The sequence below is a fragment of the Anolis carolinensis genome, unplaced genomic scaffold (genome assembly GCF_035594765.1).
Source record: "Anolis carolinensis isolate JA03-04 unplaced genomic scaffold, rAnoCar3.1.pri scaffold_11, whole genome shotgun sequence".
NCBI classification, from domain to species: domain Eukaryota; kingdom Metazoa; phylum Chordata; class Lepidosauria; order Squamata; family Dactyloidae; genus Anolis; species Anolis carolinensis.
The window spans coordinates 12651634-12677370 of NW_026943822.1; the positions used below are offsets into that span (position 1 = coordinate 12651634).

Here is a 25737-nt window from a genome sequence, read left to right on the forward strand (position 1 = left end):
GCCAGAATCTAACTAATATCTTTATTGAAGGAATATATAAAGTTAATAAAAACAAGTATAGAAAATAGTCCAGAATTAGACCCTTCAGGAAAGGTCAGAATTAGTCCAAAAAAGCAATGTCCAATAAGAAATATTAAGGTCCAAAGTTGTAATCCAATAACCGAAACACTCACTTTGCCAAGCAAAGTGAGGGGAGATGACAAGGTCCTTAGTCCATAAAACTTGAGCGTGGCTAGGAAATAACTTGATACTTGAAACAAGGCTTGAACGTGGAACAAGGTAACTAAGAACAAGAACAAGGTCCGTGGAATAACTTGGTAAAATCCGTGAATCAAGGCAAGGATTAGTCCTGGGAAACAAGGCAAAGTCCGTAGGTAAACAAAGGCTGGGAAGCAAGGCGAAGGCTGGATAGCAAGGCAAGGCTTGAGCTGAAGCGAGGCTTGAATCGGAGCGCGCTGTCCAGACACAACTCGCTCCGTAGGCTGACGAATTGACTCCGCGAAGTTGCTACGCGGGCAAAACACCTATATAGAGTCCAACTTTCTCACCAAAGCGGTTCTCTGGGAATCAGAAACGAAAGCTAAACTCTGAGACCAGATGTTAAACTCCTTAAAGATTCTCACGAGAACCAATGTTAATTGGCAACATTCTTAGCTGCTATCCTCGCACTCCTGCGCGAAGCTGAATCCAAACTTCTCTGTTGTTTACAAAACTCCCGGCGCAAGAACACGGGAGAAGTAGGCTCTGGGGTTGTTTGACATACTTCTGGGGCACAACTTTCTTGCAGGTGCAAGGTTTCCAGATCTGCCTGGGAAGGATCTGGCTGAGAGGAATCCAGTTCAGACTGGGAAGGTAAAAAACCCAAGTTTTCATCTTCATCAGGGATTACAATGTCCTGAGCAGGACTACAAGGCCCATGGTTCATCACACTATCCCCCTCCTCAGGGCCCCTCCCAAACTGGGGTCCTCTCCCCGAGGCGCGAGGTCGCGGTTTGGTGGGATAGGTCAGATGGAAGCGACGGGTTAGATCAGGAGCATGGACTGTGGAGGCGTCTTCCCAAGAGCGTTCCTCAGGCCCAAAACCCACCCAGTCAATGAGATATTGTAGGCGGCGGCGATGAAAGCGAGAATCCAAAATGTCCTCAACCTCGAACTCCTCCTCCCCATTCATCAAAACAGGAGGGGGGGCCGGTTGGTCTGTATCAGGACGCACACCATCCGCCGGAAGGAGCAGGGAACGGTGAAACACTGGGTGAATGCGCATTGAACGCGGAAGTTGGAGTTTGAAAGTCACGGGGTTTAATTGCGCCACCACTGGATAGGGGCCAATGAAGCGGGCATCTAACTTCCGGCATGGGCGGTGGGAGGGCAGAAAGCGAGTGGACAGAAAAACCCGATCTCCTACCTTGATTTCGGGGCCCGGCTGGCGGTGTTTGTCAGCGTGGCGTTTATAGTCCTCCTTGGCTTGGTCCAGTTGCTGGAGCAAAAGTTGTTGCACCGCTGTGAGTTCCTGCAGCCAATCCTCTGCTGCGGGAACTTCTGAAGTTTCAATGACAGGGGGAAAGAAACGTGGATGGAAACCGTAGTTTGCAAAGAACGGTGTTTCTTTTGTAGAAGCTTGAACTCCATTATTGTAGGCAAACTCAGACAGTGGTAACAGAGAAGCCCAATTGTCCTGTTGGTAGTTTACATAACAGCGAAGATACTGCTCCAAAGTGGCATTGGTGCGCTCCGTTTGCCCATCTGTTTGGGGATGATGAGCTGAGGATAAGCGAGAGTCTATGCCCAGTAGTTTTTGTAGTGCCTTCCAAAAACGAGAGGTGAATTGAGATCCACGGTCTGTGACTAAACTCTTGGGCAATCCATGTAGTCTGAAAACATGCTGAAGAAATAGATCCGCAGTTTCTTTGGCCGTGGGGAGGCCTTCGCAGGGAATGAAATGGGCTAACTTGGTGAATAGGTCCACCACCACTAAGATCGTGGTGAATCCACAGGAAGGTGGTAGGTCAGTGATGAAATCCGCGGAAATTATTTCCCATGGGCGAGATGGGGTAGGAAGGGGGTGCAAAAGCCCTGAGGGCTTCTCCCTTCGTATCTTGGAGCGCTGGCATACTGGGCAGGTGTTGACATATTTTTCCACATCCTTGCGGATCTTGGGCCACCAAAAATCTCTTAGGATCAAATGCATGGTTTTAAATAGTCCGAAGTGTCCTGCTGGTTTGCAGTCATGACACAGACGAAGCGCTTTTTCCCTGCCCGGTCCGGGTGGGATATAAACATGATTTCTATAGCAGAGCAGCCCATCTTTAAGCGAAAAGGGAAAATGCAGACCTTGGCGAAGTTGGTCCTGCGCCCAGGCATCTGCTTGCTGACTAGCCCTGATTTCTTGAGCACAGATGGGTCCTGGAGTAGGGGAAGTTGAACCAATGGGACTGGATTTGGTGTTCCCCACTGTGAGCGTGGCAAAGTTCTCAGGTTGTAGCAGTTGGGATTCAAAGGTCTCCTTGCGTCCTGCAGCGTATTCCGGTTTACGTGACAGGGCGTCTGCTTGCTTGGTTTGAGCTGGGGTCACATAATGGATCTGGAAGTTGAAACGTTCAAAGAATAAAGCCCAACGTTGCTGCCTCTGATTTAGTTTGCGGGCAGTTCTTAGATGTTCTAGATTACGATGATCAGTGTGGACTTCAATGGGGAATTTGGCCCCTTCTAGCCAATGTCTCCAAGTTTCAAAGGCTGCCTTTATGGCCAGTAGTTCTTTTTCCCAAATGGTGTAATTCCTCTCTGGTGTGGTTAGTTGACGAGAATAAAAGGCACAGGGGTGGAGGTGATCTCCCACCGGTTGTAAGAGTACAGCCCCAATTGCCACATCAGAGGCGTCCGCTTGCACCACAAAAGGGGTTCCAGGATTTGGGTGCTGTAGAATTGGCTGGGAGGTGAATAGTTTCTTCAGTTGCTGGAACCCTTTCTCTGCTTGATCAGTCCAGCGGAAAGGCTGCTTTCCACGGATGCAGCTAGTGATGGGGTCGGACCAGCGGGCAAAGTCTGGAATGAACTTGCGGTAGTAGTTCGCGAACCCCAAGAAACGCTGCACCTCTTTCTTGTTAGTTGGCGCCCGCCATTCCAATACTGCTGAAACTTTGGCTGGATCCATGGAAAGCCCTAGAGGCGAGATGCGGTAGCCAAGGAAATCTACCTCTTGTAGATCAAAAGCGCATTTTTCTAGCTTGGCATAAAGTCCATGATCCCGCAGTCGTTGCAACACCATTTTGACGTGGTTCTCATGTTCTGATTGTGATCTGGAAAACACCAAAAAATCGTCCAGGTAGATTATCAAGAATCTGTCTAGATAGTCCTGAAAAATATCGTTGACAAAATGCTGGAACGTTGCGGGAGCTCCGCATAAACCGAAATTCATAACTCGGGACTCGAATAATCCGAATTTAGTCTGGAAGGCGGTCTTCCACTCGTCCCCTTCTCTGATGCGAACTAGATTATAAGCCCCCCGAAGATCCAGCTTGGTGTAGACCTTGGCTCCTCGAAGTCGGTCCAGTAGATCCGAGATTAAGGGCAGGGGATAGCTGTTCCGCTTGGTGATATTGTTCAATGCTCTGTAGTCCACCACCAAGCGTAATTCCCCTGACTTCTTCTTCACAAACATCACTGGGGAGGCGGCTGGGGATTGAGAGGGTCTGATGAACCCCTTGCGAAGGTTTGTCTCTAAGAATTCCCTGAGAGCTTCTTGCTCTGGTTCAGTCAGGGAGTAGAGATGCCCTCGCGGGATCGGGGCCCCCTCCACCAAGTCAATGGCACAGTCATAAGGTCTATGTGGGGGTAATTTTTCGGCTTCTTTCTCATTGAATACATCCCAATACTCGGAGTACTTCTTTGGCAAGGTGATGATGGGCTCGGAGTCTGTGGCATGGCATACCTTGGCTACGAGGCAATGGTTTTGGCAGTACGGTGAAGCAAACTGCAGTTCTCTGTTGGACCAGGAGATGTTAGGGTCGTGGAGTGTCAGCCATGGAATTCCCAAAATCACAGGGAAATGGGGAACCTCGGTAACAAAGAAGGAAATCTCTTCCATATGTTCCCTTATCCACATCCTGGTGGGTTCCGACCACTGGCTTACGGGGCCCGTCTTGAGGGGACGGCCGTCTATGGCTTGCACCACACGGGCATTCTTGAAATCATGATATTGTAATCCCAGAGAGTCGGCATACTCTCTATCGATGAAATTGTTGGTAGCTCCAGAGTCTATCATGGCGTGGATCATGACGGGTCCCCTTTTTGCTGACCATAATGTGACCACGAGAAGGAACAGGACCCCGGTTGGCGGCTCTTGGATGGATTTTTTGACCGGGTTGGCGAGCCTCTCTACACCCGGTCGTTGGCTTCCCCCGCCGGCTGTGTGCCAGTCGGCTCAGACGCCTTCGACTCCGTGGAGGACGCCGCCGCAAGACGGGCGGCAGGCTTCCCTTTGGCTGGGCACTCTCTGGCGAAGTGGCCCCCGTTCCCGCAGTACCAGCAGAGGTTCAAGCGTTGACGACGGGCCTTCTCGGCGGCATCTAGTCTGGGACGCACATTGCCCAACTGCATCGGCACCTCCTCGCCTCCTCTGGGGTATGGGGTTGGCGGCGGGGGTCTCCACACCGGACGTGGCTGAACACTGGCGGGAGCGGGGGGTTTTGCCCCGGCTCTACCGCCCTGGCCTCGAACCCATTGTTTCCTGTTGGCAATCATGACTTCAGCCCGTAAACATTGATCAATGAGTGCCTCGAGGGTCTGGGGAGGATCCACCTTGGAGATTTCTTCCAGCATTTCAATGTTGAGACCCTCCCGAAATTGTCCTCTGAGGGCTACATCGTTCCAGCCGGTGTTGTGGGCCAGCACGCGGAACTCGGCTATGTACTGAGACATGGGTCTGTCTCCTTGAAGGAGGCGCCGGAGTTTGTGACCGGCTGCCTCCAAATTGTCCTCGATTCCCCAGGTCTCCTTAAGGTGATCCAAGAAGCGTTGTGCTGAACTTAGGTGGGGGGAGGCTTGATCAAACAGGGCCGTCGCCCAGCTAGCCGCTGGTCCGTCTAGAAGACTGTAGACCCACGCCACCTTGATGTCTTCTTGGGGAAACTCGGCATCACGGGCCTCTAGATAAGCTTGACATTGGCGGCGGAAAACATGAACCTTAGCAGCTTCTCCAGAAAACTTGGTAGGCAACGCCATGGCCGGGAGGCGAACTCCGCGCTCCCTCAACCCTTTTATTTCTCCATCCTGCGCGTTGAGTCTGTCACGGATGCGGTCCACTTCGTCCTTGCTGATGGTGTAGCTGAGCGGCTGTCCAGCCGGCGCGGCTCCGGTAGACATCCTGGCCTCGGTTAGTTGGTGCTTATGGGTGGCGGAGTCAAACTGTCACGACCCAGGCGGCAGAGGCACCAATAACCATTCACAGAGGCCAGAATCTAACTAATATCTTTATTGAAGGAATATATAAAGTTAATAAAAACAAGTATAGAAAATAGTCCAGAATTAGACCCTTCAGGAAAGGTCAGAATTAGTCCAAAAAAGCAATGTCCAATAAGAAATATTAAGGTCCAAAGTTGTAATCCAATAACCGAAACACTCACTTTGCCAAGCAAAGTGAGGGGAGATGACAAGGTCCTTAGTCCATAAAACTTGAGCGTGGCTAGGAAATAACTTGATACTTGAAACAAGGCTTGAACGTGGAACAAGGTAACTAAGAACAAGAACAAGGTCCGTGGAATAACTTGGTAAAATCCGTGAATCAAGGCAAGGATTAGTCCTGGGAAACAAGGCAAAGTCCGTAGGTAAACAAAGGCTGGGAAGCAAGGCGAAGGCTGGATAGCAAGGCAAGGCTTGAGCTGAAGCGAGGCTTGAATCGGAGCGCGCTGTCCAGACACAACTCGCTCCGTAGGCTGACGAATTGACTCCGCGAAGTTGCTACGCGGGCAAAACACCTATATAGAGTCCAACTTTCTCACCAAAGCGGTTCTCTGGGAATCAGAAACGAAAGCTAAACTCTGAGACCAGATGTTAAACTCCTTAAAGATTCTCACGAGAACCAATGTTAATTGGCAACATTCTTAGCTGCTATCCTCGCACTCCTGCGCGAAGCTGAATCCAAACTTCTCTGTTGTTTACAAAACTCCCGGCGCAAGAACACGGGAGAAGTAGGCTCTGGGGTTGTTTGACATACTTCTGGGGCACAACTTTCTTGCAGGTGCAAGGTTTCCAGATCTGCCTGGGAAGGATCTGGCTGAGAGGAATCCAGTTCAGACTGGGAAGGTAAAAAACCCAAGTTTTCATCTTCATCAGGGATTACAATGTCCTGAGCAGGACTACAAGGCCCATGGTTCATCACATAACCTCTCAGTCAGTAGTGATTTATTGCAGCTGGTTACTAGCCAGCTGCGCCACAGCCCGGCCCTATATTTACTCTTATCCACCAGCTGAAATTTGCAGGAGGAAAGTGATATGTCTGTTGCCATAAAGGTATAAGACGCAATTTGGCAAATGATGCAGTTCAAGCTAGTTGTTCAGTCTGGGCTAGGGAGGAGTATCTCACCACTAGCAACTTGCACATTTCCATACATTATTAAATAGCTTTCCAAAATGCAACCGGTAGGAAGAAATTGAACATTTGCTTTGTCCCAGTGCCAGGTTTCTGTGCCACAGTGCTATCTAGATGCTGTGATGGCGGCTCGAATCTGACTGATCTCACAGATTACCCTCAAAGACTGGATGCCTTCCAGATATTTGCTGAGCATCTTCTGCAACATGATTGTGGGCCCAGCTCTTGCTAAAAGTCTAAGCCAAAACGCTTACTTCATGCAATCATCCCAGAAAACTTTGTCTTATCAGGCAGACTAAAATTACAGTCAATCAATCCCGTATATTGTCAAGACTGAAGGGAGTGGAGAAAGACACGTTAACCCAGCCTTCTTAGTAGGTAATGTTGAAGCTAATTGAATTTTAAAAAACTATCTTGATTTTGAGTAAACTACAACAGACTTTTTTTTTACTAGAAGCAAAGCCAATCCTGTCATTAGATCAAGCTGGGAATCAAGGCATCTTCTAGAAATGGAAACTGATACAAATAAAATCATATAGATATAGTAAAGGTAAAGGTTTCCCCTGACGTTAAGTCCAGTCGTGACCAACTCTGGGGGTTGGTGCTCTCATCTCCATTTCTAAGCTGAAGAGCCGGCGTTGTCCGTAGACATCTCCAAGGTCATGTGGCCGGCATGACTGCATGGAGCGCCGTTACCTACTACACATTTGCATGTTTTCGAACTGCTAGGTTGGCAGGAGCTGGGGCTAACAGCGGGCGCTTATTCTGCTCTTGGGATTTGAACCTGGGACTTTTTGGTTCACAAGTTCAGCAGCTCAGCACTTTAACACACTGTGCCACCATGCAAAACATTATTCTTAAAAGGTTGTGGCACAGCTGGTTAGTACCCAGCTGCAATAAATCACTACTGACCGAGAGGTCATGGGATCGAAGCCTAGGTCGGATTGAGCTCCTGACCGTTAATAGCTTAGCTTACTACACACCTAAGCAGCTCGAAAAACAGTTGCATCTGTTGAGTAGAAAATTTTAGGTACCGCTTTATGCGGGGAGGCTAATTTAACTAATTTACGACTCCATAAAAACTGCCAGTAGTGTGCGGAAAGGAATGAGGAAGTACTACCATCAAGGACTCGGTGTCACAAGTGGACGATGAAGCAGCAGCTCCCCTTGTGGCCGGAACTGAGCATACCCTCATGAAGCCAGAAGCTGGAAAATGTTAAATTGCCTCTGTGTCTGTCTATATGTTGTATATATATGTTTGCCATATATATGTGCATTATAATCCGCCCTGAGTCCCGTTTGGGGTGAGAAGAGCGGAATATAAATACTGTAAATAAATGAATGAATAAATATGTTGGATGCTTTACATTATGTAATGCTATACAGTACCAAAATGAAACATAGGCAACCCTACCTTTGTAACATCCTTTTTGGATTCTTGAGGAATAAATTTCCCGTGGAAGGCGAGAGCGGAAACATTTCCATCTCCCCAACAAAAGGTAGTAAAAGTTGCGCAATATTGGAGGAAAATAAAAATACAAATCCTTGTCATGACTTGCCTTCCTTTTGGTGTCGATTCCAAGAGTAAACAGCAACGACCAGTAAAAACTCATCTCAAGCATGTAGTACCAATACTGGGATGGCAGAACTGACTGCAAATAGGAAAAAAGAAGATGCTCGTGAATGCTTTTTGTGCAAAGCAGGCCGCGTGGTGTATTGGTTTCAATCTGGACTAAGGTTTCACCACATGAGGGTTGGAAGACCCGCTCAGTCGTGGATTCTGAAAAGGAATGACCCTTCTGGAGTGTCCAGTGCTTCTGTTACTGGTTGTCTACAAAACATATTTTCCAAAAGGCATCTGAAACCAAATCCAACATCCACAGCCAGACAAAGGATCTGACATGGATATTTCTTCAGAAAGAGGACAGAATCAAGAATGGACATCACTCACATGAAATGGATAGTTCAGCCACACCAGCCAGATATCATGGAACCAGGGTTTCTGGAAGGAACACAGAATATTAGACAGAAAATCATAATTATTACTGCCCACATTATGAGGCCATTGGAACACAGTGTGCACATCAATGTGTGCACCTTTCTACCATTAAATCAGTAGCCTTATATTGCCCTCAGCTCAGCCCTATATGGATAGTAACAAGATCCTTTGAAGAGTGTGTGGACCGTAATATACAAATCATTCCAAACACCATAAAGATGGATAAACAGGCAGCATTTGTTTTCAATGGTTGTGCAATTATGAGCTGGCAAGGTCAATTTGCAACCCCATTCCCATTTAGCTGGAAGTAAGGCTAACTGAACGCTTATCTGGAGATCTCAATATCAAAAAACAAGCCAGAAAAAGGCTAGGGAGTGTGTCTCCAACTTGGCCATGGAAAGAAATAGGTGGTGGTGGTGTGACGACAAGAGGAAGGGAGAGAAAAGGTCTTTGTTCACCGAATTCGCTAATGTGCAATGCCAGGCAAGAAATCTCACTATCCCTCTCTAGTGGTGTTTGTGGGGAAAGATTTTGGAAAGTCACTTCTGACATATTATCACTTATCTCCTGTATTTCTTTAACTGTATCTCCTGTATCTCCTGTATCTCTTAGCAGCAGAACACTGAAAAAAATGTGGAGAGGATTTGATTTGGATGGCGACTGATGGTCACCGAGGCCCCGTTTACATGGAACATTTAGGTTGGTGTAGGGTCGGATTAGCCGCAAAATGTACATGGGCACGTCTGGATGAACTTGGGGAAAGCTGCTTAATACAGCTGCAAGCCTGGTTAAAAAAAACACAGGAAAAACCCAAATGCTGCCACTTCCCTTGCATTGTAGCAGTGCGGACACATGCCAACAAGGCAGGAAGGTGCCTCAAAAAGGGCTCAGTGGCTGAAAAAGTTTGAGAAGCCCTGGTCTAAGCTTTCTCTTCAAATTTCCCAAACATTTGCCTTGCATGGAAGCATGATTTGACCCAAATCCAAACATAGAACTCGTGGCAAGTCTTGAGAAAGTAGGTTACATTTTGGTTGAAGGTTTTTTTATTAAAGTGTGACTATAATTTCCTATTGAACTTACATCATAGAGAAATATAATTCCAGCAGTAAATGAGGTAGTATAGAATACAAATCGCCAACTGTAAAATAAATGAAATCAGATCAGAAACGGCACGCGCGCGCAAACACAGAACCTAGTGCAAGGATAATGTTCTTTTTCATTTTTCATAATGTTCTTAGGAGACTTCTTGCTCTCTTTTGCATTAATATCCATGCCTTTGCATTCAGGATTTCTGTTGATCTTAGTTAGTTCAAACCAGTTTGCAGCTTCATTTCCAATCACAATTTCAAACGGAGGGGTATGATGATTACAAAATATTCTGGAGCAGCTACAAGAGTAAATATAACAGGCTCTAAAAGAGGATACTAGTATATACAGGCAATGTGTATGCAAAGGGTACAGATTTAAGTCTACAAAAGATTTAAGTCTCTCAATCAGTCTCAAAGATGCGACAAGATCCCTTTGCATATAGAGCCAGACGGACATGGCTTTCCCTTTGAAGACTATGACTATGTGCATGTTTACCTGGACATACATTTGCTTTATTTGGTAGAACTTACTTCAAAGGTACTATTGGATTTTTGGCACTTATGGCTCCATTTTCAAAACTAAATGTTAAAATTGGTTTTGCTATTCTGGGAGCTGAAAAAGAAATTGAAGAAGCAAGAGGGACAACAAAGTGGCACCCATCCCCATCTGCAATTAGTACCTATAACGACCCATGGAAGACTAACAAGATTCAATTTTAAAAGCCATTATGCTGTACAGTGGAGATGGAATGATGTAAGATACACAAACAACCTGTGGGAAGCTGCATGGAGCAGATAGTTGGGAAGTTTACATGCCCAATAATGATGAATTATGGAAAAACTGACCACCATTCACCTTTCTCAGCATTCACTTTCAGACTATGGCCGTTAATTACTCAGACTTGACTCTGAGTAATCTCTGTTGATCATGTAATTTGTAAGAATAGTCAGGCACTGCTCCATGGTGCCTAATCCCAATAGCAGATGAAAGGCCCTCCCTTCATTCCAACCTCGGTGGCGCAATGGGTTAAACCCTTGTGTCGGCTGAACTGCTGACCGAAAGGATGGTGGTTCGAATCTGCAGGACATGGCGAGCTCCCATTCGTCAGCCCTAGCTTCCCATGCAGGGACATGAGAGAAGCCTCCCAACAGGATGATACATATCCGGTTGTCCCCTGGGCAACGTCTCTGTAGACAGCCAATTCTCTCACACCACAAGTGACTTGCTTCAATTCACTTCTGACACAATAAAAAAACCCAACTGCTTTGAGTCTCCTTCGGGGGAGATAAAGTAGGGTACAAATACATAATAACAACAACAACAACAACAACAACAACAACAACAACAATTTAATTTGGGATCTGTCAACGACAGATCCCAAATGTAGACTCTGCAAGGAAGCAGATAAAACAATAAATCCCATCCTCAGCTGCTGCAAGAAGATTGCACAGGCAGACTACAAGCAGAGGCATAACACCGTTGCTCAGATGATTCATTGGAAATTGTGCCACAAATACCATCTGCCTGCAACAAAGAACTGGTGGGATCACAAGCCGGGAAAAAGTTACAGAGAATGAACATGTCAAGCTACTCTGGGACTTCCAAATTCAGACAGACAGGGTTTTGGAGCACAAGACTCCTGACCTCACAATTGTGTTAAAAAACAAAGTATGGATTGTCAATGTTGCAATCCCAGGTGACAGCAGGATTGAGGAGAAACAACTGGAAAAGCTGATATGATATGAGGACTTAAAGATCGAATGGCAAAGACTCTGGCACAAGCCAGTCAAGGTGGTCCCAGTGGTGATGGGCACACTGGGTGCAATGCCTAAAGACCTTGGCCTGCACTTAAACACAATCGGTGCTGACAAAATCCCCACCTGCCAGCTACAGAAGGCTACCTTACTGGGATCTGGCCACATTATTCGCCGATACATCACATAGTCCTAGACACTTGGGAAGTGTCCGATGTGTGATCCAATACAACAGCCAGCAGAGTGTCTGTTGTGGACTCATCTTGTTATTTCAAATAATAATAATAATAATAATAATAATAATAATAATAATAGGGCAGGATATAAATAAAGTGGATATACCTGCCTTTCCTTGTGTGCTATTTCCTATTAAGCTGTAAGCATGAGTGCAAAGAACTGCCACAACTTGAAAACCTTCGTGCAAAGTGTTGTCTATACTGATGACGCAACATAAATGCATCAATAAATAAGATTTTCCATGTGGCCACGAGGCTCTGAGGATATAGCTGAGCCAGAACTTCCATCAGCCTGATAATGGGCACTGCAATCCTGCAACAGCTAAAGGACCAGACGTTCCCCATTCATCCTCTCCAGCACATGTGTCAAACTCAACGTTTGTGGGCTGAATCCGGCACGCTGTGCCATATTATGAAGACCTTCAGAAGCTAGACTTCTATATTCCTCATCATTAGACATCATGACTAGAGCTGATGAGAGTTGTGCTACAGCAACATTGATCACTATGTCAAAATATACGGTTGGGCCTCTGTATCCACAGATTCTCTGTGCATGGATTCAGTGGCTCAAAGCAACCTTACGGCTGATGCGTCTCTCAATGAAAATGAGTTTGACACCCCGGCTCGACAGAGTAAAGAGTTCCAAACTGGCAATCCATCTCTCATGCTTTGTTTCTACATTTCCTGAGAAACACACTACAGACAGAAATATAATATAGATTTGGCATTGCTGCCTCTTACCAAGCCTCTTGAAATTTCTTGTGTAAAGTTGGGATTTCTAGATTTCGTCGCCGCCTGAACCATTTTTCTACCAGGTGCATAGTCCAATTACACTTTTTGGCTAATCCACGTATCTCTGACTAGAAGAAGTCAGGGAGAAAGGAAGAGAAAATCAGTGGCAGTAAAGCTTGAAAAGGCGCAGGTTGCCAACTAAGATACAATCATTTCAAGCCCGTGACAAAAAGCTGCAAAATGTACAAGAATGTACGTTCAGAGTAAATGAGGAAGTGAAGACACGAAACAAAGGTTATTATCATGCCAGTGCAAATAATAAAAGTGTTAAGATAAATTAGCACTTGTTAGAAATCAAATTAGCACTTCTGAGTCTCCATGACAATTTATGGTAATTTTATCTAATTCTTATATTCTGGTCTTTTTTTCCCCTGCCAAGGCAAAAAGAGACGCTTTATATGTTACATATTCATCGGAGTCCGTCAGCAAAAATTAAACCGATTCTACAAGAGGGTCTTACTTGGACTTGGTGGTCCATGTCTTAGTTACATCCAGGTTGGATTACTGCAACACACTCTACGTGGGGCCGCCTTTGAAGATGGCCCGGAAACTACAACTGGTACAGTTGTACTACAACTGTAGTACAATTGTACTACAGCCAGGTTGCTAATTGGAGTTAATTATAGAAAACGGACAACACCCCTATTAAAACAGTTCCACTGGCTGCCGATAAGTTTACGGTCCCAATTCAAAGTACACGTAATCACCTATAAAGCCGTAAACCAGGGGTCCTCAAACTTTTAAAGTAGAGGGCCGGTTCATAGTCCCTGAGACGGTTGAGGGGCCGAATTATCATTTGGAAAAAAAATACAAACAAATTCCTATGCACACTGCACACTTATTTGTAGTGCAACCCCCCCCCTCCCAACAACAATTATTTATTCATTTATTTACTACATTTATATCCTGCCCTCTCTCGCCCCGAATGGGACTCAAGAGCGTCTTATAAATTGTACGTACATACAATATATTATATTAATGGCATAGCACAATATTCGCATTATATATTACTATATTGTATTATACCACTATACTGTAATATTATTAGTAATATTACATTTAATATATAATGTATAATTAATATTATTATGTTGCGTTATTATTAGTATTATATTGTATGACATTATAATATCAGTATCAATATTATATGTATACACAATATATTCCATTATTACCGTAGCAATAATAACAATACAATATTTAAAAATAAAAACAATTTTAACCAACATATAGTAAACGTATCAGGATTTTAATGGGAAGTGTGGGCCTGCTTCTGGCCAATGAGATAGTCAAGTTAAGTAGGATTGTTGTTGTTGTGTGCCTTCCAAGTCATTTCAGACTTTGGGCGAGCCTAAGTCTAAAATTGAGAGCAGGGGCCAGGTAAATGACCTTGGAGGGTTGCATCTGGCCTCCGGGCCTTAGTTTGGGGACCCCTGCCCTAAACGGTTCAGGCCCTGCCTATCTTCGTGACTGCATCCCACCTATGTACCTGCATGAGCATTAAGATCTGCCGGGGAAGCTCTTCTCGTGGTCCCGCCACCATCACAAGCACAGTTGGTGGGGACAAGGGAGAGGGCCTTTTCGGTGGTGACCCCCCGGATTTGGAACTCCCTCCCCAGGGAGATTAGGCAGGCTCTCACCCTATCCTCCTTCCGGAGGGAATTGAAGACTTGGATGTTTAGACAAGCTTTTGAGAATGTCTGGCCCAATGCTCTGCACAGCACTTTTATGCCATTCCCTTCTTCCTTAGCTACAACTTGCACTATCCCTTTCCTTTCTTCTTGTTGGCCATGGAGCCCCCGATGGTGTAGCGTATTAGAGCGCTGAGTTGATGAACTTGCGGACCGAAAGGTCACAGGTTCGAATCCGGGGAGCAGAGTGAACACCTGCTGCTAGCCCCAGCGTCTGCCAACCTAGCAGTTTGAAAACATGCAAATGTGAGTAGTTCAATAGGTACCACTCCGGCAGGAAGATAACAGTGTTCCATGCAGTCATGTCAGTGGCCACATGACCTTGGAGGTGTCTACGGACAACGCTGGCTCTTCGGCTTAGAAATGGAGATGAGCACCAACCCCAAGAGTTGGACACGACTGGACTTAATGGCAGGGGAAAACCTTCACCTTTACCTTACAGTTGGCCATGTTTTTATGACAGAAGACACTTTAGGATATTGGTGCTGTTCTGAGTTCAAATTGTTGTTTTATGTACGAGTGGTTTTTATTTTATATTGTACTGTGTGTTTATTTTATGCGTTGTTTGTCATCTGTGGAGGTCAGGGTGCGTGCTGGGTGGATTTCATCAAGCTCCATCAATCATCTTCTCCAGCACCCTGATGAATTGGTTGTAATTGTCTGCCACACCAATTGCTCTGTTCAAATGTCAGACTCAAACACATCTGTAGTCTGAAGTCCAAACATTTATTCAATATCTATAAACATATTTACAAAGCACAGCAAAAGCCATCGCTCTGAGCTGGCATTTATTTTCAGCCTCTTGCCTCGGCAAGTACAGCTCAACACACACAGAGATAAGAAAACACATTCCTCAGTCTGCAGGAAGTTCCAACATCCAAAGCCAGAAACCATGCCTGATAGGTCAACAGCAGTCACAACAGGCTGTCAGTCAAAACTAGCCTGCTGTTAACTGTTTTATTGCTGAAACACACACTCTTGCAAAAACAGCAGAAACACTTGATTTACATTTCATACACATACAACCATAATCCAACATTGTTTTAGGCATCTTGTGCCATTTGTAAACCGTCCCAAGTCCCTTTGGGGAGATGGAGGCGGGATACAAAAATAAAGTTATTAAGTTAAGTTGTTAAGCCATATGACAAAAGCTGGAAGAAAAAATTGGATAGAATGGAAAGAAGGCTCATGTAACAAAGAAAAAAAGGTTTAAGTTGTCAACAGGGAAGGGGGTGGGGTGGGTGTGGGGAGGGAGAAGGGAATGGAAAAGGAAAATGTATTGTAACTATGATTATGTATTATAAAATAATAATGATTAATAAAAAAATCCTTTTGGGGGAATTTTTTTAAAAGTTATTTATTATTTATTTATTCCCATTGTCATTGGTCAGCAAAAGGCCTTGGAAATCTTTCCTTGCAACCACAATGCAGAGGACAATTCAACACATAATGCACAATGCCCTCCGCCTGACTAGATTTTGCCATCGGCAAGCATCTCTACACTTTTCTTTGGAGGAACCATCTTACTAGTTACAACAGACACAAAGAAGGCTAATGAGTACATGACAGGATAAAAATGTCATGGCTGTAGCCCATTTTAGCATACGTGCTTATGAGATACCGGGGTGTCGAAGGATCATTTGGGAATTCCCTTCCACACCTTTGGTCATTTCTTCAAGGTCTCTCGCCACAAAGAGGATCCGATCTTGAGGCCATCGCAAAGGTGAATGCTTCTCCCAACAATTTCAAGGAACGCTTAATTATAGGTGGCGTGTGCGGGAGTCTTAATCTTTTTCAGATTTTAAGCACTTTGTGATTACAAATCATCCAAGCAATGGCACCTAAACAGATTACACGGTTGTGACATTATGAGATTACTTAACCCTGAATTAATCCACGCTGAGTAAAAGGGTGTGATTGAACGTGTGGTGGATGTCAGAAGGGAACGATAACACTAAAGGGTCCAATGTGTGGGTTTTGAAAGTATGCCCTGTTGCACAGCGCTTAATTTTGTTGTCACAATAAATGACAAGGGAAGCACCATTGGCAAAATTCTCAAACAACACAGAACGTTTGGTAGTGTGATTCAATGGATCCGTCGATCCATTTGTGATAACATTTTCCTTGAGAGACGTTCCCAAGCTTCACATCAATATCTCATATGTTTTCTATGCCAGGGATGGGAAACCTGCAGCCCTCCAGATACTATTGAGTTCCAAGTTCCATCACTTCTTACTGATGTCCATGTTAGTTGGGAATGATGGGACTTAGAGTCCAATAACAATAAGAGGATCACAAGTTTCCCACCCTTGCTATCTATGCATCTATACCAGGCATGGGCAAACTTCGGCCCTCCAGGTGTTTTGGACTTCAACTCCCACAATTCCTAACAGCCTACTGGCTGTTAGGAATTGTGGGAGTTGAAGTCCAAAACACCTGGAGGGCCGAAGTTTGCCCATGTCTGATCTACACTGTAGAATTAAAGCAGTGTAACTATGGAATCTAAGGATTTGTATCTTGAGCAGGTGCCAAATCTACCGGATGGTGCACACTGATTACTAAACAACCGGAATGAAGATGTATTGTTTTGCTGTCCCCGTTGTTGCATTTTGCAGGGAAACTGGCATGACAAGATTAGGGAGAGCCCTGCTAAACCTATCTCTCATCTTACCTCCCTGCATGAGATTGTTTTTTCCCACTGGCCTGGCTCCCTCCCTAGAAATGAGTCAGGCAAGGAAAACCAGAAAGAAACAAAGGACATGTTTTGATGCAACCAAGCACAAAGAGGTAAAGCAGGTGAGCCTCCGCTTCATACACCCACATGGCCTTTGAATTCTCAGATTTTCCAAGTTCTTCTGCTGAGATTTGTATCTAGACACGTAACCACTCCTTCCTTCCTTCCCAAGGGCCTGGGATAAGCAACCCAAGAGCAGGAGGATTAGGAGAGAGATTAGGATCAAGGGGAGTTGAAACCCACTTCACCCCATTATCCCAAAGCCTCTGAAATCAGGAGGACGTCTCCGTATGGTCTGTGCGGTTTTCATGCAATCCCATCCACTCGTCCGCAGATTTGTAAGGTGCACGCATATTCTGCTATTAAATAGTATGCAAAATGCTCTCTGGACCATCCTCCAAAATACCGGGTGCCCTGACAAATTTGTGAACATCCTGCGGCTCCTCCATGATGACATGATGGCAACAGTCTTGGACAGCAACGGCTCCCAAAGTGACTCATTTAAGGTGGAATCAGGTGTCAAGCAGGGATGTGTTATTGCCCCTATCTTATTTTCCATCTTCATCGCTATGATACTTCATCTTGTTGATGGGAAGCTTCCCACCGGAGTGGAAATCATCTATCGGACAGATGGCAAGCTATTTAACCTCAGCAGACTGAGAGCCAAAACCAAGGTCACCACAACATCTGTTATAGAACTCCAATATGCTGATGACAACGTAGTCTGTGCGCATTCAGAAGAAGACCTACAAGCCACTCTAAACACGTTCGCAGAAGCAGACGAGAAGCTCGGCCTCTCACTGAACATCGAGAAAACCAAAGTGCTCTTCCAACAGGCACCAGCTAATCCCTCTGTAAAGCCAGGAATACAGTTTAACGGTGTAACATTAGAAAATGTTGACCATTTCCGCTACCTTGGCAGCCACCTCTCCACAAAAGTCAACATCGACACTGAAATACAACACCGCCTGAGCTCTGCGAGTGCAGCATTTTTCCGTATGAAGCAGAGAGTGTTTGATGACCGGGACATCCGTAGATAAACCAAGGTGCTTGTTTACAAAGCCATTGTCCTCCCAACCCTGCTCTACGCCTGCGAAACGTGGACGGTCTACAGATGTCACACCAAACTCCTGGAGCGTTTCCATCAGCGTTGCCTCTGGAAAATCCTGCAAATCTCTTGGAAAGACAGGCGGACAAATGTCAGCGTGCTGGAAGAAGCAAAGACCACCAGCAATGAAGCGATGCTCCTACGCCATCAACTCCGCTGGACTGGCCACGTTGTCTGAATGCCCGATCACCGTCTCCCAAAGCAGCTATTCTACTCTGAACTCAAGAATGGGAAACGTAATGTTGGTGGGCAGGAAAAGAGATTTGAAGATGGGCTCAAAGCCAACCTTAAAAACTGTGGCATAGACACTGAGAACTGGGAAGCCCTAGCCCTTGAGCGCTCTAACTGGAGGTCAGCTGTAACCAGCAGTGCTGCGGAGTTCGAAGAGGCACGAACGGAGGGTTTAAGGGAGAAACGTGCCAAGAGGAAGGAGCATCAAGCTAACCCCAACCGGGACCGCCTTCCACCTGGAAACCGATGTCCTCACTGTAGGAGAATATGCGGGTCAAGAATAGGTCTCTTCAGCCACCTAAGAACCCACCCCCAAGACACCAAGAATGGAAGACAATCGTCCTCGAGCTACGAGGGATCAACTAAGTGAAGTGAGTATGCAAAATAATGTGCCCTCTTCTGCTTATAGGCATTTGCATAAATGTCCTTCTTCATATTTCATATTTGCACCTCTTTCCCTATCTTCGCTATCTCCAAAGGATAGTACATTTTTATATATCTCCTATTACGAACCTGCATGAACTTTACGATCTACGGGGGAGGCCCTTCTCTCGCTCCCACCACCGTCTCAAATGCGGTTAGAGGGGACAAAGGAGAGGGTCTTCTGGCTAAATTTAAATGCAACGTGGGCATGGAAACCTACTTCTTTTTTACACTTCCACTATATATTAGAAAACTTTTTACCCGTGTTAGATTCGAGCAACTCAACATTATGTCTAAGCTAGGTAGACGTCAGAATATCCCCTATACGAAGAGAACCTGTGGGTGCCATCAGGCAGATGCAGAAGTGGAGGACTCAGAACACTTTTTCTTAAAATGCCTCTATTACAACAGGATTCGATCTTTCTATTTAGAGCCTCTGCTGGAGAACCACACTCATTTAGAGAATAAGGAGAAACTGCACATCCTTCTACAGGGTTCAGATAAAAACGCTATTTTAAAACTGACCCTTTTTACACAAAAAGCGCTGGCCATCCGCAAGAAGATGGAAGCGGACAGCTGTGATATTCATGCCAATAACAAAATCCAAATTTAAAATTTACTATGGACAAGCCACTAGTTTTACGTACCCCTGCCCCCTGCTTAAACCTTACCTTAAGGGAATAATTAATTTTAATTTTAATCAATTTATTCTGTATTTGCACAGCTACCTAGGAGTGGGTTGGTAGGCCAGTAGGCCGGGATGCTTTGTTTTTACATGGTTTTACATGGTTGGGCTCGGGCTGTGGCGCAGGCTGGAGAGCAGCTGAAATGAATCACTGCAATGAATCACTCTGACCAGGAGGTCATGAGTTCGAGGCCCGCTCAGAGCCTATGTTTGTCTGTCTTTGTTCTATGTTAAAAGGCATTGAATGTTTGCCTATATGTGTAATGTGATCCGCCCTGAGTCCCCTTCGGGGTGAGAAGGGCAGAATATAAATGCTGTAAATAAAAAAAATGTAAATACATTTACTCTATGTATGGGTAAGTGTGTATGTTTTGTATGTTTCACATGTTTTGATATGGTCAAAATTGACTAATCAATAAAGAGTTGTTGTTGTTGAGAGGGTCTTCTCGGTTGTGGCCCCCCAGCTCTGGAACTCCCTTCCGAGAGAAATCAAATTAGCTTCCACCTTGGCCTCATTCCAAAAAGATTTGAAAACCTGATTTTTTCAAGCCGCCTTCGATTAAGAACAATTGACTAAGTACCTACCCCTACCCATATCCTAGCCTCTGTACTTTATCACTGGCCCATGTTATTAGTGCTCCTAATATATTGCACAACTATAATTTTATTCCCCTGTCCCAATATTGCATCGCCCTTGGCCACTGGCTAGACTTTTATTGTGTGATGTTGTGATTTTATAGTTCTGATGCATTAATTTGTTGTAATTGGAATGTATTTTATGTTGTATCTTACTGTATACTAGCTTGGGGACCCGGCGGCATTGAAAAAGGCATTGTTTGTCTTTGAATATTAGGTATTCTCAGTTTGGAGTGGGTGAACTACAATTCCCAGAATCATGGGTCAATCCTCCCCAAACCTGCCAGTATTCAAAGTTGGCCATTTTGGTTCTCCGTGTCAAGTGTGGTCCAGATCCGTCGTTGACTGGGTTCAGTGCTCTTTGGATGAGGGTGAACTAAAACTCCCAGATCCAAGGCCCATTCCCACAAACTCCTGCAGTATGTTTAGTTGTTCATGAGGCTTTTCTGTGTGAAGTTTGGTTCCGGTCCATTGTTGGTGGGGATCACTGTTTCTTTGGATGTAGGTGAACTATAACTCCCTTTCCCCCAAACTTGTCCAATATGTTCTGTTGGTTTTGGGGGCTCTTTGTGCCAAGTTTGGTCCTGATCCATCACTGGTGGGGTTTGGAGTTCTCATTCATTGCAGGTGAACTATAAATCCCAGTACCTACTACTCCCAAATGTCCAGGCCATTTCCCCTCAAAACCTACCAGTATTCAAATCTGGGCATATCTTGTATGCAGTGCAGGTTTGGTCCAGACCCATCATTGTTTGGGTTCATAGCATTCTGGGTGTAGGTGAACTACAACTCTAAATTCTGCAGTAGGAGTCACAGTGCTCTGACCTGAAGCAGGGTGAACTACAACTTCCACCATGTGGAGTCAATCCCCCAAACTTCTCCTCTGCTGTGTTCGTTCTGCAGACAGATTTGAAAGGGAAGGGCAGTGGGCGGGGTCATGCAAATTTCACACCAATGGAGAACCCTGGGAAGCCTGCCTGTGGTGGAGGAAAATGCAAAATCTAGGATGAAATAGTCCCCAAACAAAAGCATTCCTTGGATGGTGGGCCGTACTGTTTGGAGAGGACATTGGCAGGGGTTGGGCTGCATGTTCATGGCGCTCACTGTAACCGCAATGTCGGTGGAAAAGAGTGACTTGCTGCCTTCTCAGCACTGGGAACTATAGCCTGTTTGTGGAGGCCGGAGGCTGTCTGTGTGAGTGGACACCTGTGCCACATACACACATATGAGTTTTCACTTTTAATGTGGATATGGATATAGATATAGATAGATAGATAGATAGATAGATAGATAGATAGATAGATAGATAGATAGATAGATTGCTGGGCTTGGTCCCCATGTAAGCTGACTCGAGTCCCCTCGGGAAGATGGGGCAGGATACAAGAATAAAGTTATTATTATAATATTATTATTGCCTACTAGGGGTGTGCGCAGAATAATGGAATGTAGACATATTTTAATGCCCTTTAGCTGCTGGTTTAATTATGTGGTAATTGTTTATGATGTGTGATATTTTGTTTATCTAATTCGTTAATTTTGATTAAAAATTTTTTTACTTTTTGGATTAGTTATTATAAATTTTATATGGTAATTGCTTTTATTTATTGTTTTTGAGTTTATCTGTTGTTTGTTATTGGCACTGAATGTTTGCCTTTTATTGGAAACTGCCCTGAGTCCCCCAGGGGAGATAGGGTGCGTTACAAATAAAGTATTACTATTGTTGTTGTTGTTGTTGTTGTTATCATCGTCATCATCCTTGGGAAGACAGGCTACAAGAAAGTGCCACGGAAGGGAAAACCAGCCTCACTCACTCTATTCAGGGCCACTATGATGTATGAAAGACTCGATTATTCCATCTCTGTTGATGCAATAAGACAACGGAAGAAGACTAAGGGCTCTTCCACACAGCCATATAACCCAGGCCCTTTTCATACAGTTGTTCAAAATCTTCTTTGAACTGGGTTATATGGCAGTGTGAACTCAGATGGCCCAGTTCAAAGCAGATATTGTGGGATTTTCTACCTTGATATTCTGGATTATATGGCTGTCTGGAAGGGCCTCCAGAATATCAAGGCAGATCATCCACAATATCTGCTTTGAACTGGGCTGAGTCTACACTGCCATATAATCCAGTTGAATGTGGATTTTATACAGCTGTGTGGAAGGGACCTAAGAATGGAGAGTCTTGAAACTGGGAATAAAACTAAAGGAACCAACAAGAACTCTAGCCTTCCACCCAGAAGATCGGAATACCTTCTGTAAGACTGTGAGGCTTTGTTCCTTCTGATTAATTCATGGATAGTGGGTTGGAGTGATGCTAGTGGGTTGCATGAAAAGTACAATGATAATGAGTTCCTGGGTGAATATTTTAATCGGGGGGAGGAGATCACTCCTACATTGCACATACAGATAAATAACTGGATGGGGTTTGTGGCAGCTGCACTGGAAATTAGGAGAATCTAATTATGCATCTGCACTAGTAGTGTCCAACCTTTGGTGTTCCAAGTATTTCTGACTCTTATCTCTCAGAAGTCCTGGCCAGCTTGTCCAAAGCTCAGAAATCCTGGGAGCTGAAATCCAAAACACCTAGAGAACCAAAGGCAATCTACACTGTAGAATTAATGTACTGTAGTTTGGCACATGACCTTGGAGGTGTCTATGGACAACTCTGGCTCTTCAGCTTAGAAATGGAGATGAGCACCAACCCCCAGAGTCAGACATGACTGGACTTAACGTCAGGGGAAACCTTTACCTTTACTTTAGTTTGGCACCACTTTAATTGCTATGGGTCAATGCTATGGAATCCTAGGAGGTATAGCTTGGGGAGGCACCAGCTCGCTTGGGCAGAGAAAGCTTCCCAAATAAGCTCTCTCTGTACAAATCCTGTCCACCTTAGGATTGCTGTAAGTTGGAAATGACTTGAAGGCACACAACAATGAGGAGGAGACAGTCTAAGCCAGAGTGAGTAGACCTTCTTGGTGTCTCTCCCTCCCAGAGAGGATTAGGGCCATCCCTTCTCTGCTCTCCTTGCAGTATTTCATTTCGCTGACACCTCTATTGCATACAGACAGCTCAGATCAAGTTGTTAAGAAGCAGGTTAGGTACTTGGAATTAAATGCAGCCAATGGTTGTAGCTGCGTGGGCCAGGGCCTCCCTCATTTTGTACTGCCTCGTTAGCTTTTAATTATGTTTTACAATATTTTTTTTAATGTACATGGAATTAAATTTTAATAAACTATTTGTTTTGGCACTAACAAAACAGATACCTTTTAACAGATCCGACTGGAAAACCCCAGTACTGAGTCAATAAGCGAAATATATATATTTTAGAATGACACAGAGCAACGGAGAGTCTGGGCACAGTTTTGAAGTGGCAGTCCACAAGTCTTTTTCATTTTTTTCTTAAATCCTTACCTGTGATGGTTTTCTACACTCTTTGAAAAAAGCCTCTAACGTGGGATTGGGCTGAGGTTTGATGCGTCTTGTTTTCTTTATGCCCAACATATTGGCGAGAGGAATGGCAAAACATCTGCAAAGGAACAGAAAACACAACTTTACACTTTTCCCTCTTCCCAGTTGCTTATGATTCTAATAGACTTAAACAAAACCAGGTCTTTTGAAACTAGGATACTGCCTACATTTCATCTCCAGCTTGGCTGATACAGAGAGTGTCATTTTCCCTGTGCCTCTTGTTTCTGTGTGCAAGTCATTTTTGACTTACAGTGATGGCAAGTATTGGGTTTCTTGGAGATGTTGGTTCAGACATGGCTTGTCATTGTCTTCTTATGAGGCTGAGAGAGTGTGAATCGCCCAAGATCACCCAATGGGTTTTGAGCCCTGGACTCCCAGAATCCAACCCTCAAATGCCATGCTGGATCTCACCCTATTATTATCATTATGTTTATTTATACCCCACTTTTTGTCTCCACAAGAAGACTCAAAGCAGCTCTACATCAACTTGGTGGCCATGAAGAGGACAGTGGACAGCCTTGTCTCTCTATTCTATGGGAACTGACAACCATCTTTAATGGTCCATCATAGGAAACTGAAAGCTGAAACCTTCCTGTTCACAGAGCTTTGTCATCATCAGTTTAAGAAGCAAAGATAATGGCCAATCTAGCAGGCTAGATTTGGGGACTTCTTGTTTCTTTCCTTGTGCCTTATGTTTTGAAGCAGTGTTCTTGGTAAGAAGCCCTGGGAAGTTGCTTCTCAGACTATAGGGTATTTTCCCCCAATGTTATTGTATTCTATGATTATATATATCAGAGACTGGTGACCAATGATGTGTGGACCAGCGCCAGTCCACGTTGAGAAGCATTGATCCAAGAGAACTCAACAGCCCATGCTGTCTTTGAAAATGTTCTGTAACACAGTGTTTCATAGAGAAGAGGACAATATGGAACCTTTCAGTTGTTGCTGGTGTGTCAGCCCAAATCCGTATGGCCAGTCGCAAGGACTGCTGGGTGTTGCAGTCTAATAACTCTCAGGAATTGCCATTTGATCATGCCATAATCAACTTCTCTACTCTCTATTTTATTTTATTTTTTGCTTAAAGGTATGGAATCCTGAGAATCATCATTCTCTGATATGACGGAAAGAGATTGATATTGAACTTTTGAATATCATTAAAAGACACATCTGGATACCACTCACCATATAAGTCTAGTATTTGGGCTAAAGCAGCGGTTCTCAACCTGTGGGTCCCCAGATGTTTTGGCCTTCAGGTAGCCTTCAGGCCGGGATTTCTGGGAGTTGTAGGTCAAAGCACCTAGAGACCCACAGGTTGAGAACCACTGGGCTAAAGCGTCAGGGTTCCTCTGTCCCAGACTGTTTTCATTGTTCCTTTGTGGATGACTCGGCCCTTAATTTTTTTTTTCGCGTCAGGAGGAACTGGAGTTGCTTCTGGAGTGAGAGAATTGGCCGTCTGCAAGGACGTTGCCCAGGGGACACCCGGATGTTTTGATGTTTTACCATCCTTGTGGGAGGCTTCTCTCATGTCCCCGCATGGAGCTGGAGCTGATAGAGGGAGCTCATCCACGCTCTCCCCGGGTGGGATTCGAACCTGGCAGCCTTCAGGTCAGCAACCCAACCTTCAAGTCACAAGGCTTTTATCCCCTAGGCCACCGGCGGCTCCAGGACAGCCCTTAATGATGGACCTTTTCACCTGTACATCCCTGTGAATACTGGCATTTCATGAAGCTAACATTGCATCTTGAAAATGAAATGGTTTTCAATCCTGTCTGGTATATAACGCTCCTCCTCCTCCTCATCATCATCATCATCATACATACATACTCATCTCCTGCTTCTCCGTATCTCCTTATCACTTTCTGAGTTCATATTTATACTCTCACTTTTCCCAGCCTAGGGAATATGTTTAAACAAACCAATATGGTGCCTCACCTTTCAAGAAAGAACCGAATGGCCAACATCACGAAAGCATATGGGATTGTGGCAAATAGCTGTTGCGGTTTGGGAAAGACATATCCATTGTGATCTTCAAAGTTGGCCCATGAACAATTTCTGGGCATCCACATGTCCTCCCACCAAAACCAGTTGTTCAAGACCGTGAGTATATGTTGCATTGTCACTGGGAAGAGAAGAGGAGGCAAGTCAGCCAGTTGAAGGTAGACTCCATCGACATTGACATCTATCATGGTTGTCTGATTTATTTGGGTGCTCTTTAAGAGATGTATATTCTGCTTTCCTCCCCCCCGCCCCAAAAGAGCCATTCAAACTATTTTTTTTAAAAAAAGTACAGTCATCAGCTATT

General features: G+C 44.8%; 1 protein-coding gene across 2 annotated transcripts in view; it reads right to left on the reverse strand.

Moving 5' to 3' along the window:
* Window positions 1-25737, reverse strand: part of cers3 (ceramide synthase 3) — a 57606-nt gene that overhangs the window by 24258 nt on the left and 7611 nt on the right. For both annotated transcript variants that reach the window (XM_003226495.4, XM_008119340.3), the window contains exons 2-7: window positions 25368-25554; window positions 23379-23493; window positions 12406-12524; window positions 9666-9723; window positions 8538-8588; window positions 8146-8238 (exon numbers count right to left, since the gene is read on the reverse strand). In XM_003226495.4, the coding sequence (XP_003226543.2) occupies window positions 8146-8238; window positions 8538-8588; window positions 9666-9723; window positions 12406-12524; window positions 23379-23493; window positions 25368-25549 (618 nt within the window). In that variant the 5' untranslated portion in view covers window positions 25550-25554. The remainder of the gene's footprint in view (window positions 1-8145; window positions 8239-8537; window positions 8589-9665; window positions 9724-12405; window positions 12525-23378; window positions 23494-25367; window positions 25555-25737) is intronic.